The sequence below is a fragment of the Camellia sinensis genome, chromosome 7, assembly GCF_055761805.1.
Source record: "Camellia sinensis isolate YWXY chromosome 7, ASM5576180v1, whole genome shotgun sequence".
NCBI classification, from domain to species: domain Eukaryota; kingdom Viridiplantae; phylum Streptophyta; class Magnoliopsida; order Ericales; family Theaceae; genus Camellia; species Camellia sinensis.
The window spans coordinates 86,596,101-86,616,681 of NC_138967.1; the positions used below are offsets into that span (position 1 = coordinate 86,596,101).

Below are 20,581 nucleotides of genomic sequence, written 5' to 3' on the forward strand. Positions count from 1 at the left end.
TACACCAAATATCAAAAAAATATGAAAATTCAGTATATTTTTTTTTTATATTTTTATGTATTTATTAATTTTTTAAAATATTTTTTCATAAATATTTTACTATTTACAAAAAAAAAAATTAAAATTTTAAAAATATTTACTAAAAATAAAATAATATAAAAAATAAAAAAAATAATTTAAAAAATTCAATTCAGAAAATTGAAATCAAGTGCCCACCATTCCATTTTAAAGTAGATAGACTGTAGAATAGATTGATAGATAGATAGATCAAAATTTTCAGGAGAAAATAGGAAACAAATTGAAAAAAAAAAGCCAGAAAAACAAAATTCAGGAGAAACGAAAGAGATAGAAGAAACGGTCTCTGTCCCTGTCAATGGCGACGGTGCTCTTCATTCGATCTCTGAATTTCAGAGATCTCCGAGTTATGACATGCCCACGTCCAATCATTAGGTCTCTCTCTCTCTCTCTCTCTCTCTCTCTCTCAAGTTATATATATATATATGTCATATTATATGTTGTATGGCAGTAATGTAGTATATTATATAATAATTATATAAGCTGTTTTGTGTTGAGATCTTCACCACCCACGCAAGCGATTTACGACTTCGATTCTGTAGGCTCAGTGTAGAATTTGGGTTCGATTGGAAAATTAGATCTGCTTGATCATTCAGAAACTGTACAACATAATCAAGGCCTTGTCTTTGGGGATTTCCGAGAGATAAGCAAAGAATTTCTTGGATAGTTAGAAATAGGAAAACTAATTTTGGTATTTTTATTTTATGTAACTATATATATCTATATGGTCCAAAGTGCTTGTTTTTGCAATTTAAATTTCTAGGTTTAATTTCATGCTGTTATTGATTTTTTTTTTTTTTTTAATTTTTTAATTTTTTTGGGGAAGTTCTGAGTAGTTGATTGTAATGTGATGCAGAAGGTGAAAAAGTTCACGAGTGAAGAGTTAAGAGAGAGGGAACAGGGAAGGGGGGGCGGGGGGGAGGCTGCTGATGTCTTTTGACGAAGATAACAAGCAATGGATTTGTGGAAAGGCCAGGACAGTGAGTCTACATCGAGTCAGTTGTATTGTTCGCGACATTGGGGAGCCTTGTCTTCATCAATCACCTATAAAGGTTGTTATAGCTGTAAGAATACTGACAACAACATATATATTTTTTCTGTAATTATTATCCTGATTTTTTATGCTTTGTGTTAAATCGAAAGTTCTATACTTGCTAGCTTTGCTCTAAATATTCTGTATGACCTTGGCAATGGGTCGGTGAGGAGGAGCACCTCAAGTCCAGGGGTTCAAGTATAGTTGCCATTACTTACCAAGTCATTTGAAACGAGGACATTTATCTTTTAGCTTTTTTTCCGTGGCCATCTTATTCTTATATGCATTATCTTCAAATTGTCATGCACATCCATGAATGTTATTTAATTACCTTTATCTTTTATTGAGTCATGGGACCAAAGTCAAACACCTTGTGTCTTTTTCTAATATTGAATGCTCTGTGAAAATTTATTGATGCAATGTTCTTACTCTCTAGCAAATTCAATTGATACCAAATGGCAGAAGAACTAGATGTCTAGATGAAACGTGTAGTTGGTTTAGGAAGTAATAATTATATCTAATGCATTATCTTCATTCACTTGTGCAGTTAGTTTCCTAGTTTAATGCAGCCTATTGCAAATGATGAACTGGTGAATTTAAGTTTGCCTAGTTCAAAACCGACGGAGGATTTCATGTTAAGCATAGAAGTTTCCTGTATCTTAGAATGGAAAAAATAATATATAGCTTAAGTAGTTCTGTGCTTCCATCTCATTTGGAAGGAAGGTTATCTATGTTGAGTTTTTTGAATGGAGATTGTAGTATGGGGTTTTACCACATTTCATGGATTGCTTATCTTGTGGATGTACAACTTAAAAATTGATATTTTTCAGAAATTTTAACAGTGAAAAAACTTAAAACCTTTGAGATTGTGATTTGCAATTAGGATTCAATTACAACAATGAAAATTCCCAATTAGATAGACAAAAACCAAATTAGACAATAACCTAAATCATCAATCCAATACGAAAGTGATTTAGATTATCTCTAATCTAACAAACAAAAGCGACACAACGAGCACCTCCAATTGTGACATCATGGGCCGAAGCCACAAAACAATTCATTTAGAAGATGAAGGAATTACACAAGAGAACTCTCAATTACCTAGTGAATTCACACCCAAATTGAACCGAACTCACTATGCCTCTTCCAACACTATCTTCACCTCGGAATTGCTTTGTCTGGTGTTGAATCCACAATACCGATGTCGAATTCACGCCGATGAGCCACTCTGCAATCTACCAAAGCTCCAGGCTTGAGTGCCCCAGAATTCACCGATGCACAAAACTCTCTTTGAATTTGAATTAAACAAATGAAATCCCTTGATAATCTTTAATAACACAATTGTTGATCCAATGATCAATCTCAATCCATCAAGGTAAACATACTATGAAACACCCTCCAATATAGAACAATCAGGTTAATCTCCTCAGAGAGAATTCTAGTCTGGTTAGGCATTGTAAAACAAACGGAGATGCAAAGACCGCTTGAGTGCAAGAATGGCCGCTCGAGCGGTGTGTTTAAAGGTGGTTCTAACAAACTTGAGCGCAAGAGTGTACTGTTACGTACCGACTCATTAGAGATACAAGTTCTATACCAGGCACGTTGCAAGAGTATTAATTTGTGAGCGACAAGGCAGGCATGATATATCCCTATCGCATCACATGGTTGGATCCTTAGGCATAAATGCACGGGAGTACGTAGTACTACTTGTGGAGCTGGCTTCTCGAGAGGATGACAAGCGCGTAGTTCGTGACAAATAGTATCAGAGCCAGGTTAAGGGTACTGTGATGGAGACTGTACATGGGACCTACACCAAGCACCTTCGTTATGGGGTCCATACCAATGGTGGTGTTCGCGCGGAGCAGGTTTCCCATGGGTAGGGGAACGGACAAGTATGGAGGCAGGTAGGGTAATGTTCTCCTGATGAGGGCTTTAGGGATTGGCGATGGTAGCATGTCACGTACCGGCTCATTGGAGATGCGAGTTCTACACTAAGCATCTTGCAAACGCATTAGTTTGTGAGTGGCAAGGCAGATAGGGTAAATCTCTATCGCATCACTAGGGTTGGATCCTTAGACTTAGGCCAAGTTTGGGAAGATCCAAAAAAGCCAAAAAGTTACTCAAAAAGCTAAAAAGTTAACACTATTCACCAAAAGTCAACAATTACGGCTGCACAACTCCCAATTCAAATTTTTCCCTACAAATCAATTTTTACAATTTTTTATTACACATTTTTCAATAAAAAGTCAAAAAGTTAACCCAAACATCCATATTTTCAACCTCAATTTTTTAATCCAAAAAGACAAAAAGTACACTTTTTTAGTCTTTCCAAACTTGGCCTTAATGCATGGGAGTACGCAGTACCACTCGTGGAGCCGGCTTCTTGGGAGGATGACAAGCGCCCAGTCCATGACAGTACACTCGAGCGGTAAAAGATACCTCCCAGTATCTCAAACCAAGGCTTGAACTACTGGATGATCCAACTCTATGCCCGAGATTTCTGTTCTTGAGCGGTCCATCAAGCTTGATAGTGTAAAAAGAGATTTCTGAATTTGAAAACAAACCATCGAAAAACAGTGCAACACTTAGAAACTCACAACATTACAGCTCAAATGTGTTTGTTCGGGTAATTGACAAAATAAGGGACCTAAAAATCTACCCCTTTGGCAATTTCTAGACAAAACAGTTCTAACAATGAAACCTAACGACACAAACACAAGAGATAGATGGATAGCAATAGATATGCATGGTTAGATGATAAGCAATGGAGCAATATGGATATCCAGGCAATAACAACAAAGGTAACACTAACCGCTCCCCCTTTTTGATTGGGAGAGACTAAGGAATAATGACAACCAACAAGATATAGATTGTGCCAAAATAAACAATAGAACAATTATCCACAACACAGGGCAACAATAGTCCAAAAACATTCAAATACAATTCCCAAAATAACCAAAATATACCAAATATCCACAAAATATGAACAAATATACCAAAAATAACCAAGAATATCAACTACGCCATAAGCCAAACACATCCAACATGCTACCAAAAAATGAGACATGTCCAAAAATGAATATCAGAAGACTAATAACCAATGCCCAACTAAGGCCAACCAAAACCAAGAGCCTAGCATGAGATGAGACAAGTCCAAAAGAGCAAATATCCACAAGACCAACAAGTATTAAACAAGTCCAAAAGTAGCGTAACCCAAGAGACAGAGAAATATCACTGATAAGGTGGAGGATGCAGTGGTTGCATCTGATAATATGAAAGAAGTTGGGTAAGCTGGAAGGTCGCCTAATCCACAGATGTAGCAATGTGGCTAGTGGTAGTCTCCAAGGCAGTGAGGCGCCCATCAAACTGATCCACGCTAGCATCTAGCTAGTCGAAACTCTGTGTCATGGCATGCTTGAACTGAAGAAGTTGACCTCGAATGGTACGAGCACAGGCTGGTTGCCCCCCCTCATTGGCAGCCATAACATCTAACTTAGCTTCCTTGGCCATCTGCTCCTCACCTGCATTAGATGGACCCACCCCGGATGGCTCCCCCTTAACATGTGCCTGACTCTGGGAGACAATCTTTTCGGTAAAAGGTTTGATGGGGCAAGCATGCTCATCATTGTCAGAAGAGGCAACCTCAAGAGAAGAGAGAATCCTATTGATGAGGCAACCATAAGGAAGACCTAAATTTTTCTTCTCCTCGAAGACGGCTATCATTTTGTCAACAATCATGTCTGGAAGATCAATGGGAAAACGATGATCAATACAATAAAGAATAAACCCCTAATCTTGGTTGATGTATGAGCTGTGAGTGGTGACATGAATTTAGCACAAACATTGAGATTTGGAAGGCGAAACTTGGGGAGAGACTCATTTTGTTTAAGTAGAACTTCGGACACCCAAGCTCTAGGGGTGCCATAGAGGTAGGACGCGACCATGTTGAAGTCAATGGTAGGAGAACCAAGAAAGGGATACTGACACCCAACAACGGGGGAAATACTGAGAATGAAACCAATAGACTCAGTGGTGACAAGAAATTCCTTAGACCGAACCCAAGTTTTGAAGCAAGGATCAATGGGGTCAATGGAATGCATATTACAATAAAATTCACGGACCTAATCTATGTTTTGTGCGCCAGAAAAGGCGAGAACCTTGTCACCACCCAAGGGGTCAAAGAGATGGTGGGTACGGATAGACTCAAAAGTAAAGGGTTGAACATTGCATTCAAGATGGACAGGCCGTGAGCTAAAGAAACCTCTTAACAACTTGGCTTTCTCCTTAGATTGGAACTTCTCAAGGTTAAAAGATGGACGATTATCGGTGGATTTGGTGTGCTTTTTAGATTGAGACATGATGAATACTAGAGACAAGAAAGACCAACAACCGAAGAACGGAAAAAGTAGACACAAATCATCACCAGACAAATAGAGAAACACCCAGTAATCGACAAAAGACCGACAGAAAACCCTCCCAAAACAGTCAACCAACAACAAACCATCAATAACAACAAACCGACACACATACCCCACTAGAGAAACACAAAAAGACAACCCTCAAACCTAACCAGCAAAAGATCAATAGAGAAACCCCACACAATGACCCACCAATCAACAATTAACCAACAAAAAACATTAGCAACAAAACAACATATACAATGAGCAAGAATTAAGTAATAACAAGCATAATAAAGCCCTAGAGTTAGAACCAAACTAAAACAATACTATAAGCAGTTCTAAGTACGAGATAGAAAAGAAGAAAATAAATACACAGAAATAGAAGCATAAACAAAAAGAAAAAACAGAGAAACCCTATAATAAAACCCTAAAATTGAAACAAAAAAACAAAAGAAATAAACAATAAAGAAAAGAGGGAAATGAAGAAAACTTACCAAAATGTGATGAAAATCACTAGAGGCGGCACAAACCGAAGAGGATTGGACTTGAAATGACAATAGTGGAATGAAATCGCATGGGAGAGAGAAGACCACAAAGAGATTTGGGGAAAAATGAAGTGAAGAGACAGATCTTAGTATAAAAACCCACACAGATTGCTCGAGCGGACTCACTAAAACATGCGCGGGACCGCTTGTGCTAATATTCCGTCGCTCGAGCGTGAAAAACATGCTCCTAGTATCTCAGTCTGAAGACAAAACTACTGGCAGGTGTGAATTACTGCTCGAGCGCACAGTCAATCGCTTGAGCAGTCTCAAAAAACAATTAGGGCTAAAATCCTCAAAGCACACCTAGAGCATTCAAATCACTCTAAAAAACAAAGTATCACCTAAAATAGAGTCATATGGGCAATATAGCACAGAGTGATACAAAGATGAGACAATCTACACATCATGAGTCATTCAATCTTGCAAGATGGACAAAATGAACATGGAAACAATTGCAAACATGGTAAGAACATAGAGATTGGCATAGACAACACATGAATGCAATGCTTAGGGGAGAGCATAATATCACAAAAAGAAGTGTATATGCAATCCTTGAATGTCCACAACTGTTAGAGTTAATCCTAGTAGTGATTGGATGACTAGACCTTCAGCAAGAGAATCTGTGAGTGACTGAGGAAGGTCAAACCAGTAGGTGATCAAGAGGTATAATACCATTTTCTTGTGCACTCTCCGGCGGCTTTCATGCTCAAAGAGTATGGAAATTGAACCAGAGAAGAATGGAAAGAATGAATGAAGCCTGGTTGGTGACTTTGAGGTAGCTTTTTCCTCATGCCTTGAGAGACATGAACAAATGGTAAGCAGTGGCGATGCAAAAAGATGGTAGGGGATTAAGAAACTCAACATCACCTAAGATATGGTAGCATAGGTTAATTCCTCAAAAAATGCACAAGATACAATGCACAAGATACAATGCTAGAAGTCCTTAGCGAAACTTGATCACTTATGCCAATACCCCTACAATTGCTTAACCCAAGGATGTGTACAGAATGAGATTATGTAAACAAAGAGCATACACATTCATCATGAGTTATGTACAAGCACACATGAAACCTTGTTAGCAAAAAGAGAGATATTCGAGCTCGGCTCGATTTATTTGCAAGATGTTTGAGCTTGGTTCGAGCTCGAAACGAGCTACAATATCTAAGCTCGAGCTCAGCTTGTCCAAAATTTATGTAACTTGAGCTCGGCTCATGATGGCTCATTGGCCAAGAGAGAACCATGGAAAATAGGAACCCTTTATACTTGAATAGAAATTTGTCTACCTTAAAATGTATTTTGCAATCGATGTGGGACTTTCAACAAACGCACCAAACGATGTCGTTTGGCACAACATGTTATTGCAGTCTTTCAGTCCCACATTGCTAAAGAGAGAAAACGTGTAAAGTCCTGATGCTTATAAAATGGTGAGTTGTTGACAGCTATAACGCTAGTCAAAGAAAAGAAAGCAAACGCAAAGCTTTCATACATAGAAGGATTATTTTTTTTATTAAAGTAATCATGATCATTATTAATGGTCAAGTTAAAATATTTTAACAAATACAAATATAATATATACATATATAAAAATTAAAAATTAAAAATTAATATATATATATATTTTTGAGTTCGCGAGCTTATTCGAGCTAAGTAATATTAAGCTCGAGCTTAGCTTGTTTATTAATCAAGCTTGAAATTTAAGCTCGAACTCATTTATTTAGTTAGTGAACCGAGTTCAAACAAGCCTTAACGAGCTGAACTCGAGTTTGTTCATGAACAACTCAGTTCGTTTGCAGCCCTAATCATAGACAATGAGAGTATATCATCCAAGCACACAAAATACAATATAGCACACATCTACTCATGCAACAAGTTACACTCAATTAATTTCAAGCTCCAAAAAAAAAATAGAAAATCTTTTTTGTTTTTAGAAAGAACAAAGCAAGTAAACAAAGAAAAACTCGGAACAAAAGACCTAAAAACAACAAAGGAAACAAAGGCAAAAAAAAAAACAAAAAACAAAAAAAAGAACAAAAAAAAAAAAAAAACCAAAAAGAAATAAGATAAAGACAATTAACAACCCAAGTCAAGCTTCCTCACCCAAATTGCTTTAGAACGGACAATGCTATGTGAATTGCGGTTCTTGAGTAGTGTCTTGACATTGGTTCCCTTCTCCTTCAATGGGAACCTGTCTTGACTTGGTTACAACCCTCCTGTTCCAAGGTCTAGCCAAACTCAACCTCACATCGTGGTTGGTCTCAAGCAAATCATAACAATGAGGTCTAATGTGACCCTTAAGCCCACAATGATAACAAATAGGAATGAATTTACTCTTGGCTACATAGTTATGACAAAGAGAGAGATGAATTGATATTACCCCTAGCCAAAAAGCCTTGTGTGCTCTCATCTCTGGAAGTTGAGGCTTTGGACGTCGAAACAAGCCTTTTGATGATGCCAACTCCTCCTTAATCATTAGTCAATTGTTGAGCACTAAGATCCACTTCCAAAATATGTGAACATGCATTCAAAGGTTTCAATGTGTCTTTGACACTTTCGAGCTCCAACTCTAACAAGGTAATCTTCGCCTCAGATTCTTTCCCAAACTTTGAGCAAGTCTCCAACTCTGTTTCAAGAGCACAATTCTTCTCTTTCAACTCACCATGAGCATGAAGTAAATGGTTTCTCTCCATTTCGCATGTGGAAAATTGGGCACTCAAAGATTCCATCTCATTAGTAAGAACACTAACTTTTGATTGAGCTTCCATGAGGTCTTGCTCTGCCTTTGCTTTCCCTTCTCTACTCAACCTGAGTTTGGTGGACAACTTGATATTCATCTTTGTTAGAGTGCGACGCCGCTTATATAACATCTCATATGCTTCATGAGGAGTGACCCCATCTATTTCTTCTTCCACACTAGATGACCCTCTTCTACACTTTGGAGGACTAGATGTGGAGCTTTCATCCTCACTCTTGTCCGAAAACAAATTTCCATCTTAAGAGTCAACACTCGATGCATAAGGAACGGAGGTACCTTGAGACTCATCTATAGAATTTGCATCATCGAGGATAGACTTCAACAAATCCCATGCTTCTTTGACCGTCTCACAATGAGAAATATGGGTTCTCACACCTTCTGAGAAACCACCTCGTATTTCCTCTAAAGCTCAAGTTATATCCAAAATGTTGCAACTCAAGGTCACTCCATTGCTCTCGAGGCTTCAAATTTCTCAAGTTTGTTATAATGTCGAGTTCATAAGGCACCTCAAATCCTTCCTCTATGATCCTCCATAAGTTTGTATTAGATGCCAACAAGTAAACCCTCATTTGAGCACTCCAATAAACCCTCATTCGAGCACTCTAGTACAAATATTCATTACCATCAAAGAAAGGTGTAGACACATTATGGCCATAAGCATAGTCAATATGTCCCTCGACATAATCAATTTGTCCCTTGGCTATAGAAACTGCCATGAAAGTTACAAATTGCCCATTTCCTTCTTTGCATAAAACCTCGTTGTCACTTTAACTCATTATCCCAAGTGACAAAGAAGACTGACTTCTTCCTCAAATGATTAGGGCATTCTTGAGCAAAGTGGCCAAAGGCTTGGCACTCAAAGCATTTGATTCTCTGATGATTTCCTTGCATTTTTCCTTTCTTCTTTGCGATTGTAGAGTCAATTTTGAAACTATCTTTGTTGTTGGATTTGTGAGTTGATTCCACAAGAAACATTTTTTAAAAGTGTCTGTAATCTCAAAATCAAACTCATAATCCTCATTTGTCTCCTTATTATATGAGCACTATGAAAAGCAACATCTTTTTGATTCTTTTGAAATTCAAATGCGCCTCATAGGTTTTGGAGATTTCTAACCAAATAATCCAGCTTGAGGTTGTCAACATCTTGAGCCTCCTCAATAGCCATAACTTTTTATTAGAACCGATCGGGTAAGGATCTCAAATTTTTTCCAACAATCTTGGATTCTGGTATTTTTTTCACCTAAATTGAAGTTGGAATTCACAATGTCACTCTACTTCACATAAAATTCATCAAAGGCCTCACTATTTTTCATGAAAACGGTTTCAAAACTAGAAATGAGCCTTTAAAGTTTTGAACGTTTAACCGAAGGAGTGCCTTCATGAATAGTCTCTAAGATATCCCACGCCTCTTTTGCGACTTCATAATTACAAATACAACTAAACTCTTCAGGTGTGATAGCGCAAAACAAGGAATTGATAGCTTTACTATTCCAGCTACTATTTTGATAATCAGTTGTGTCCCATTTGTCAATCGGTTTGGGAAAAGTTATTCCATCAACGGTAATCATAGGTTTAGTCCACCCACATGACGGATTGCAAAACTTTTCAATCAATCGATTTTAAAAATGCTCTCATCCGAGCTTGCAAAAAAGAGCAATTCGAACCGTCAAGCAAGGCTGGTTGAAACGTAGAATTCCTTTCACGAATTGAATCCATGATCACAAATCACAACAAGATCTCACTACTATAGCTTTTGAAAACAAAGAATGAGCGACCAACTCTGATATCAAGTGAAAAAACTTAAAACCTTCGAGATTGTGATTTGCAATTAGGATTCAATTACAACAATGAAAATAACAATTCCCTATCAGATAGACAAAAAACCAAATTAGACAATAACCTAAATCATCAAGCCAATATGAAAGTGATTTAGATTATCTCTAATCTAACAAACAAAAGCGACAGAACGATGTAATGTGGAAAAAATCACAATTGGAACACCTCTAATTGTGATTAAAAAACCATGGGCTAAAATCACAAAGCAATCCATTCAGAAGATAAAGGAATTACACAAGAGATCCCTCAATTACCTAGCGAATCTGTGTCTAAACTGAACCGAACTCATTGTGCTTCCTTCAGCACTGTCTTCACCTCGAAATTGCTTTGTTCGGTGTTGAATCCACAATGCTGATGCCAAATCTACGACGATGAGCCACTTTGCAATCCACAAAAGCTCCAGGCTCGAGTCCCCTGGAATCCACTGATGTACAACTCTCTGAATTTGAATTAAACGAATGAAATCCCTCGATGATCTTCAATACTGCACTTGTTGATCCAATGATCAATCTCAATCCATCAAGGTAAGCATACTATAAAACACCCTCCACTATAGAATTATTAGGTTAATCTCCCTAGAGAGAATTCTGGACGGGAACCCTAAAAAGAGCAATTGAGGCACTTTAAAACAAGTAGGGATGCGAAGGCTGCTTGAGTGTAAGAATGACCACTGTAGCAGTGTGTCTAAAGGCGTTTGTAACAACTTGAACTCTTGTCACTTTGCTTGAGCACAAGCGTATATGCTCAAGTGGTAAAAGATACCTCCTAATATCTCAGACCAAGGCCTGAACTACTGGATAATCCAAATCTACGCTCAAGCATAAACTCCTTCGCTCGAGCGGTCCATCAAGCTTGACAATGTAAAAGGAGATTTTTGAATATGAAAACAAACTATCCAAACATGGCGCAACACTCAGAAACTCACAACATTACAACTCAAATGTGTTTGTTCACAGAAGTGACAAAACAAGGGACCTAAAAAACAGTACTTGTTTTTAAATTTTGCAAAGCTTATTTTTCTACCGTGCTTGCTAAAATGCATATACAATTAAAAAAGGGTTAAGTACACCAAGACGCTCTCAACTATTAGCAAATATAAACTTACCTCATTTATGACCCCATACATTTTTATACCTTCCACTATAAAATAACCCATACATTTTTATTGTTGAACCTATGAACGGGTTCATAGATGGGGGGGAAGGTGAAATTCACTAATAATTGAGGGGGTCTTGGTGTAATTAATCTTAAAACAAATAATAAAACTAACTGTTATCCCAATAATGACAACTTAAGGGGGGGTGAATTGGGTTTTTCAAAATATTTAAGCAATTATGAAAACTAATGCAGTTTGAGCTTACTTAGCATTAAAATAGAGATATAAAACTTAAGCAATCAAACGAAAACTAATAAATAAGCAATGTAAACAATCACACAGGAAAATATGAGCAAAGATAAGAGAAAGGAGAAGAGATATCAACACCACGAGTTATAGCGGTTCAAAAGAATGAAAAGAATTATTTGGCTTACCCATGAATGAGGTAGAGGCCACGTATATATAATAAATTCATGATACAATTTAGGAAACGATATAAATATGGAAACAATACTAAATCAGTGATTGACACAATCACAGATTATATACATAATACTAAAAATAAAAAGATTCTATGTATTTTAATTTTTATTCAACACTCACCTTTAAGCTAGTGTGAAGATATTCAACAATCGTAGCTTGCCAATAGATGACTGGAAGAAGTTGGAAAAAACTCAATGGCTAGTCCAAATAAATGCTACCGAACAAATCTGGTAGTCCACTAAATAAAAAAGGCCAAAAAAGTGCTTAATATATCAACACCACACCCTAAAAAGGGAAAAAAACAAGGATTGAACTGCCCTAAAAGAAACTGACTGGAATCAATGTCGGAATAGTTTAAAGGTGTTATGCTGGACCGTTGTAGGAACTGACTGGAATCAATGTTGGGACAGTTTACAAATAGGGACTGAACTGCTTTAGAAGAAACTGACCTGAATCAATGTTGGGACAGTTTAAAAGGGTCATTTCTGTCTGTTGTAGGAAGTGACCGGAATCAATGTCAAGACAGTTTACGGGGTTATGCCGGAACGTTGTAAGAACTAACCGGAATCAATGTCAGGACAGTTTAAGGGGTCATGTCGGACCTTCGTAGAGACTAACTGGATGTTGAACCAGCAAATGTGGCATACACATAACTTGTGACGTGGTGTTTAACGATGATGACAATAGATGACTGAGTGCGCCAAGGGGTGGCTTATTAGAAAGTGCACCAGGGGAGGCAGCTTAGGTGGTGCACCAGGGGAGGCAGCTTAGGTTGTGCACCAGATGGGGCGGCTTAGGTGGTTTCCATGATATTACACCATGCTCACCAGGATATAGGTATAATACTCCCCTCAAACTCAAATAGGTTTGAAGAGGGAAAGACAAAGTGAAATAGAAAGACACAAAAAAATAGATTGCGAGTAAAAAGAATATGATAGAGATATTTGGGATAGGAATAAACTAGTGGATAGAGGAAGAGATCACCACAAAGTGATATTGAAAGAAAATGTGGCAGTGGAATGGATTGAGGTCCGGCGGCGGCTAAGGCAAGGCTGCCACCCGTCGGTGAAGCAAAATTACTAGGTACTTAATATAGCTCTGATACCAAAAAGAATGAAAATAATTATTTGACTTACCCATGAATGAGGTAGATGCCATGTATATATAATAAATTCATTAAACAATTTAGGAAACGATATAAATAAGGAAACAATACTAAGTTAATGATTGACACAATCACAGATTATATAAATAATACTAAAAATAAAAAGATTTTATATACTTTAATTTCTATATTTAACAGATTCGGCTTAACCCAAGCCTACATCCACTCCCTAAGTATCTTCCTTGAGAATTTCTCCACTATCTTCAAATAGTGATACAACCCCTAGCTTTGCAGGCACTAGTAAACCTTCACAACAAGTGATCTATCTCCAATCACTCAAGCTGACTAGTTTTGAATCCGGTACCTAATCACACCTAACCTAAGTTATTTTATTCCAAAAACCACTCACAAAAAGATCAAAACTAGTTTTGAATCCGGTGCCGAGTCACACCTATCCCAAGTGATTTTATCCCAAAAACAACTCTCAAAAAGATCACTCTCGCAAGAGTAAGAAGAAGTGGTGCAAACCCTTTTACAATAAAAGTTCAACTCTCAACAATATCTCACTCAAATTGTATATCCCAATAAAGAAATGTGGAGAGCTTTCTCAATATAATAGAGCTTTCTTGAATATCACCAATGTGTGTTGCTTCTTCTGTGTTTTTGTTGTGTTGTTCAACTGAGGTTAGAAGGCTCCTTTTATAGCTTAAAAAATATGACTGTTGGAGCTTCAAAAATATAGCTGTTAGAGTTGATTCCATTAAAAAAGAAATTCCCAAATCAATTCCTTTTGCTATGTCTGCTATATTGAACGTTCCATATGAGAGCAATTTGAATTTTGAATTTTTGTATTCTTCAATTAATCCCATAGTCCATGCTTTCCTTCCTCATGCATATCTTCAACATAAAATAGCAGACTAGAGGAATCTTCACATTCAAATTCTGTCTCTAAGCTTCCTTTCTTGAATATCAGCACATTTCAATTTGTCTTGGAAAAGTCTTGAACAAATTCCTTTAATTCTGCATTCTTTTCTTGTAGAGAAAATCTTCCTTGTGTATCAAATCCAATCATAATCTTCAGTTTCAAATTCTTCAATGCATTTTGAATTCAAACTCTTCATACTTGATTTTATGTTTGAACAATCTGCTCTGCAGAATATTTTGAGCTGACTCTGGAAATTCAGTAAGCTCTGAGTTGGCTCTTTCTAGATTTGAGTTGACACCTTCATTTCTGATTTGATTCTATTCAGTGTAATGTACTTTGAGCTTACTCCTCTTTCTTCATGAGTTGACTCGAATAAAGAATATTGTTCCAATCAATTCTACAAATCAGACAAACTTTAATCAACTTTAAATTTAACAATAACTTATTATAAGCATAATCACTTGGGCTTTGTTATCATCAAAATCAATTTATATAATCCTTCGAAAACCATGGGGCTAACACTAACCAATCTGTTTGTCTTCATTTGAACTAAACATTGCTATACTAGCATATAGAGAAATTCAACAAGATTTTTGAGCAATCACAATTCCTTACGTTACACACTTTTGTTTATATCACAAAATGTACTAGACCTCTTAACAAGAATCCTTCTTATGAACAATTTATTTCTACAATCAAGTATAATTTTAGAAATCAAAAGGTATTAAGCACACTTTTCAAAATGTCTCTATCTAAATTTAAAATAGATTGTGCATGCTTGTGTGAATGTTTCCTATGTCATAAAATCATTCTCATACGCTTTTAATAAAACAAAACACTATTCTGTCAAAGTACCAAAGGGCCAATGATTGTGAACATTTTAAATAGGCCACTTATGTTGACTTATTTCTCTGTATTTGAAGATTCTCTCATCATTTGGCTAATAGTTCACCAAGTCACACTTTACTTGCAAAGCAGTGCGGAATCTTGGAGTTATCTGCCATAGGAGCTACAAGCATGCAATGTAACCGCTTGTTTGGTAGATGCTCAAGGGGTGCAATGGTAGGTTAGTCATAGACACACATTACGAGGTCCGTAGAATCAATGAATATGGTGCGGACAATTGTCTTCCCATGAATGTTTCATAGGAAAGCTACTATCTACCTTAAAGTCTGCAATTGACTTGAAAGAAAAGATGAGTATTTCAAGCAGCTGAAGCAAACAACTAATGAGTTAAACCCCTCGAGAGCCCTCCCCTCTCGCTTTCTTTCTAACTTTCTCTCTATGTCTATATGTATTTCTATACATGATTCACTTTGTTGTTGAATCCCTAATCCGTTGAGGAGACGACATTTCTTTTCAAACATCAATTTTCTATCATTTTCCATGAAAGTTTGTACTTCACCTCACAAACCCTAGTTTTTCTTTCTGCTAGAAAAGTCTCGTTTTGAGCCGTTTCAAGTCTCGTAAACTCTTTCCAACTTCAGCAGATTCAATCTCATTTCGGTTCTTGATTTTTGAGGTCAGGCCATAGGGAAACTATATGAGAGGTCTAGGGTTGTGGCATGCTTGGTTATGATTGGCAGAAGAACTATCAGTGTAGACAAATGAATTCTACCATTGCATTTGACTTGCATAGCATCTTATAGTCAATTTTGGGAGGCAGTATACTGGTATTAGTTGGGAGAAATGCAAAGGTATCATGCTGCCAGCTCCACTAGTGCAGTTAATAACAGTACAATTAGTGGGGCATTAGTCAGGTATACATCCCAAGTGAATTCGTCTTCACTACCTGATAACTTCCCATATAATCAAAGATTCCTAGTTTGTACAATCAAAATGAACCTTATTCGGAGAAGTAGAGCTTACAAGGAGCACATGGTTGTGATGAAAGTAGAACATAAGATTTTCGTCATTCAAATTGACAAAGAGTCATGAGGAAAGCTAGTGGAGATTATTGAGCTAAGAAGCATGGACATAGATATGGATATGGATGCGGACACGGGACACGGCGATTTGAAAAAAATAGGAACACGGACATGGCGGGGACACAATAATAAAATATGTTCTCATATATTTGCTATCTAGGTTAATATTACATTCACAAACAATCAATATTAATAAAAACTAACTCTAATTCTATATTAAAAAAAAAAAAAACACTTTTAAATTAACATTTACAGTTTATAGCTTTTTTTTTATGATGATCTATTAAGTATTTAAATTTAAGAAAAAAATAACAAACATTCAACATTCATCAAAAGCAGTAAAGAAAATGGGGAGAAGAGACAAGTTGGCATATCCTTTGTGTGTCTCTGAAGTGTTCCCAACGTGTCCCCTGAAAAAAAATTAATCAAATAAGGGAGCACGCCATGTGGCGTATCCCATATGTGTCCCTGCCAGGTCCGCGTGACCGATACGGATATGGCACTAGTTTTGAAGTGTCGGTGCTTCATAGTTATTGAGAGAAATAGATGTCATTGTTATTCAACGTTGATTGATTTGGGGGGAGTATATTGGATGATACAAGCTTTGAGAGAGGTTGGGAAGAGCTTCAAAGATGACCCTTTCTTCAGGAAGTACAGAAATAACTCAACAATTTTCTATGCTCAGAGACTTTCAAACAGAAATGGGGGTTTTGTGGAGATCTTTAAATGGGTAGCTAAGTCTAAGAAAAACAATATTGTTTTTTCGACTAGGATTAAAGGGCATGGATGGTTGAAAATGGAAAAACTGCTGTGACAGGTATTGTACAGGGATTCTCATGGAAAGGTCATGAAAGAGATTCTTGTTAAAAGTAGCAGTACAAAGAGACAGGACACCACAATTAACAGAGGTAAACCAAGTAATGTTGTTTGCTAATTTATTTAAAGCTACATCATCAATAATGGAATGTCATAAGCTGGAAATGGAGTATCTGTCAGGATTGATTTCTTCATTAGCTGGGCACAAATTGGATAGGCATTAAATAATGAATTTCGTGGATTTTCATTCTTCAGTCATTTCATATCAATAGAGCCTTGTTTTTCTATGAGAGTAAGGAAAATGTAAAGTTCTTCGGAAGCCAGGGGATGAACTTTCTTGAAGGAGTTGCTGTGAGATTAGAGAGTTGGTTGAAAAAGTTGCACAGACATCCAAATGTTGTTCCTTCATACGGAGCTTGGATAGCAGTGTGTGATTTAACTTCTTTTTTTTTTATTGGAACGAGAGTTTTCCGAAAAAAAATTGGTTCAAAATTAATTGAAGCTGATGAAAAGACAAAATTTTGAGGACCTATTCAAAGCAAGACTGAAAGTGAAGGGCTTTGATTATGGTTTCCTTCCGGGGGTAATGGAGGGATTGACGGAGATTATGTTGTTGTGCAGGTCTATGTTACATGGACTCGGGTACGGGTGTCGGGTGCGGGTATGTATCTAGAGGTCGGACTCATTAAATCATAAATTTAAGGATACGCGGACTCGGCAAAAAAATGTCATATTTTTATATTTTTAATCTAATATGTGAGATAAAATGGTATTATATTTAACTTATAGTGTCAAAATGACATTTATAGCAATTGTATAACAATATATACATATAATAATAGTGTTATATACAATTATATAAGAAGTATCCGTTGAAAAGTATCCGACACATATCCCATACCCTTGTCCGAGTGTCGGGTGTCCGACACGGGTATTTGATTTAATTTGAAGAGTCCATGTAACATAGGTGCAGGTATGCTTAAAGGCTGCCTCAAGACCAATCCAAAATCTTTTGAAGGTGGTCGAAAATGGAGTTTCTAGCATCCGAGCACAGGAAGTTTAATCGTCGGGACCTTGATCGATGAGGATGGAAGGGGTACAAAAACACATGGAGGGAGTGGAGACAGGTGGTAAATGAATTTCCATCGTTCCAAGGAACATTTGGAATAGGAAGGGACGCATAAATTGGCTCAAGGTATGTTAACCATAGTAAGTTTAACAGGGCAAGTGGCATTTAAGGAAAAGAGAGATATAGCCTAAGTCCATGTAGAGGACCAATCTTACGAACTAAGGTAAATTCATTACAATTTGGACCCAAACTTTGGGCAAATGGAATTTAATGAGAAAAGGGGCCTATGGATTACCTAGGCCTAGAATCATCCTAAGGCCCATTCTCAGGGTTTCTAAAGAGCACAAAGTGAACTGTGTCTAAGCATAGGGGCAAGTTCAGGTAGGTTGGAGTGATTTGGACAAGGTACAAGTCACAAGGGAGAGGCAGGTCAAAGGAAGGATTGGGTTTTAAGTATCCTCAGGCTAGGGCTTCTCAGTCGATGATCTAGAGGTCATGTCAGGAGCTTCGCCCTTCAGAGAATCAGGAGGTAGATGATGCTAGGTTTACGAAGGGAGATTCACAATGGCACTAGAGTGACCAATGGTAATAACCCTCATAGCGAAACACAAGTTGTGCTCGTTGAAGATAAGGCCTAGTATGTAGGTCTGGCGAGACCCAGATTTGGGAGAGAGTCTAAATATGGTGGAAATTCATCTTGGATTGACAGATGTTGTCGACAGAGCCAAACGGAGCTTCTTCAAAACGAGTGTTAAAGGAAAGAAAGGTATATGCAAGTAAAAATGTGAGGGGGGGGCCAAAAATCTGGGTGATGCTGGAGGTGTTGGAAGATTGATTTTTAGAAATGGAGAGTGGGCTTTTTGATCCTGAGGAGGTTTTGCATGCTATGGAAGAGTTCATATGAGGGTTCATAATCGGAATCTGATCTAGATTGTGAGGAAAAGGAATAGGAAGAGGATGATGAAGACCCAGATTAGGATTTGAATGTTTTGTTTCATGAAGAGGACTCCACCCCAATGATCTACAAGGGATGCACTGAGTTAGCAAGGTGTTTGATGTAGTCTCTCTAGAAGAGTTAGGTGTTTCCAATGACTCACTGAGCAACATACCATGATTGTTTCTTTGCTTTTGAGGCATCAAACTTGCATTTTAAATTCTTCTAATAGAGGAGATGGGGTTTAGGCTTCTTCTTCTCTTGGTTTCAGTTATGATATTTCTTGTTCTTATTCGCAGTCAGGGAGACGGACTAGAGGGTACCTAGTGAGAGTGAATCCTTTAGTGAGCCTCAACCTGGTGCTTTGATTAATACGCTAGGCCAGAATGGTAAGTCTCAAGGTGTCTTGTAAAAATGCAATGAACTTATGTATAATGAATTGCTTAGCAATTAACAAGAACAAGAATTAAATTGAACTTAGGGTGTGTTTGATTGCTTTAATGAATGGGGGATAAGGGGTGAGGGGATAGTTGGGCCCTGCCGAAAAAATAGTCCACCATTTGATTGTGGGATAATGAGAGGAATAAGAGGGGGAGAACATTGGGTATCACATGTTTTTAATTTAATGTTTGTTTAGCAGGGTATTAAAACTTCGGATAACTTTAATATTTGTAGTGGGGATTAAATGGTGAAAATGGGTGATTAAGTAAATATCATAGGCCTTGTGGTATTAGGGGGATTAGGCCTCTCTGGATTATTTCCCTCCATCTAATAGTAAAAAATAATTTTATCTCTTCATCTCATCCTTTCCAAACATAATACCCCTTTCCCTCTTCCAATCCTTTATCCCATCTATGTATCCCATGGTGTAGCTTATCTCCATAAACCTAGCATATATCCAATCCTTCATCCCATCTAATCCTTTGTTATAACTTATTCCCATAATCCTATCAATAATCCCATTCATCCCATTCACATCCTATCCTATAAAAAATAATATGGCAGTCAAATGTGCCCTTAAGGTAGAAATTTTCGCACAAGTTGATTGAAAATGAGATCTAATTCAAAACTAGCATGATTCTAAGATTTGAGCTAGATAATTGAGCTAGGTAATCAAGAACTAATCTTTGTATATGGGTTAATAGCCTGATAGGTAACTAATTAACAAAAAAAAGCTCTAGATTGCATTTAGAACAAAATACATTTGTTAATATCAAGATAGAGATAAATTTAAGAATTAACTATAAGTATTCATGATTCTAAGACTTAATTAAAAGAGTATGTCAAGTTACTTGGTCTAAACTAAGAAAACAAGGTAAATTACTTTCAAAAAACAAGTTGCTCTTCTTGAAGCAGGACTTTCTTCCCTTCTTTCCTGTTTTTGCACAAGTTCGGTTTCTCTATCGCTTCGTCTATTTTATACTGAAGTCCTTACTGACTCAGCAATTTGCACGCTGGCTACAATATTGTACTTATTTATATTCTTCAGTGTTTAATTAAATGTTTACATTATATATTATAATTAAATGAAGAAATATCCTCATTTTGAATTCGATGGAAACATAAAGATATTGAAATTCCAAC

General features: G+C 37.0%; 1 protein-coding gene across 8 annotated transcripts in view; it reads left to right on the top strand.

The window, feature by feature from the left end:
- The first annotated feature begins 227 nt into the window (after positions 1-227).
- The window catches only part of LOC114323390 (rab GTPase-activating protein 22), a 43,642-nt gene continuing 23,288 nt past the window's right edge, over positions 228-20,581 (top strand). For 2 of the 8 annotated variants that reach the window (XM_082878452.1, XM_082878448.1), the window contains exons 1-2: positions 254-450; positions 932-1,139. In XM_082878452.1, coding sequence (XP_082734578.1) covers positions 1,005-1,139 — 135 coding nt within the window. In that variant the 5' untranslated portion in view covers positions 254-450; positions 932-1,004. Of the gene's footprint in view, positions 451-931; positions 1,140-20,581 lie in introns of those variants that run through there. The other 6 variants (XM_082878449.1, XM_028270985.2, XM_028270983.2 and 3 more) reach the window with 5 other exon arrangements.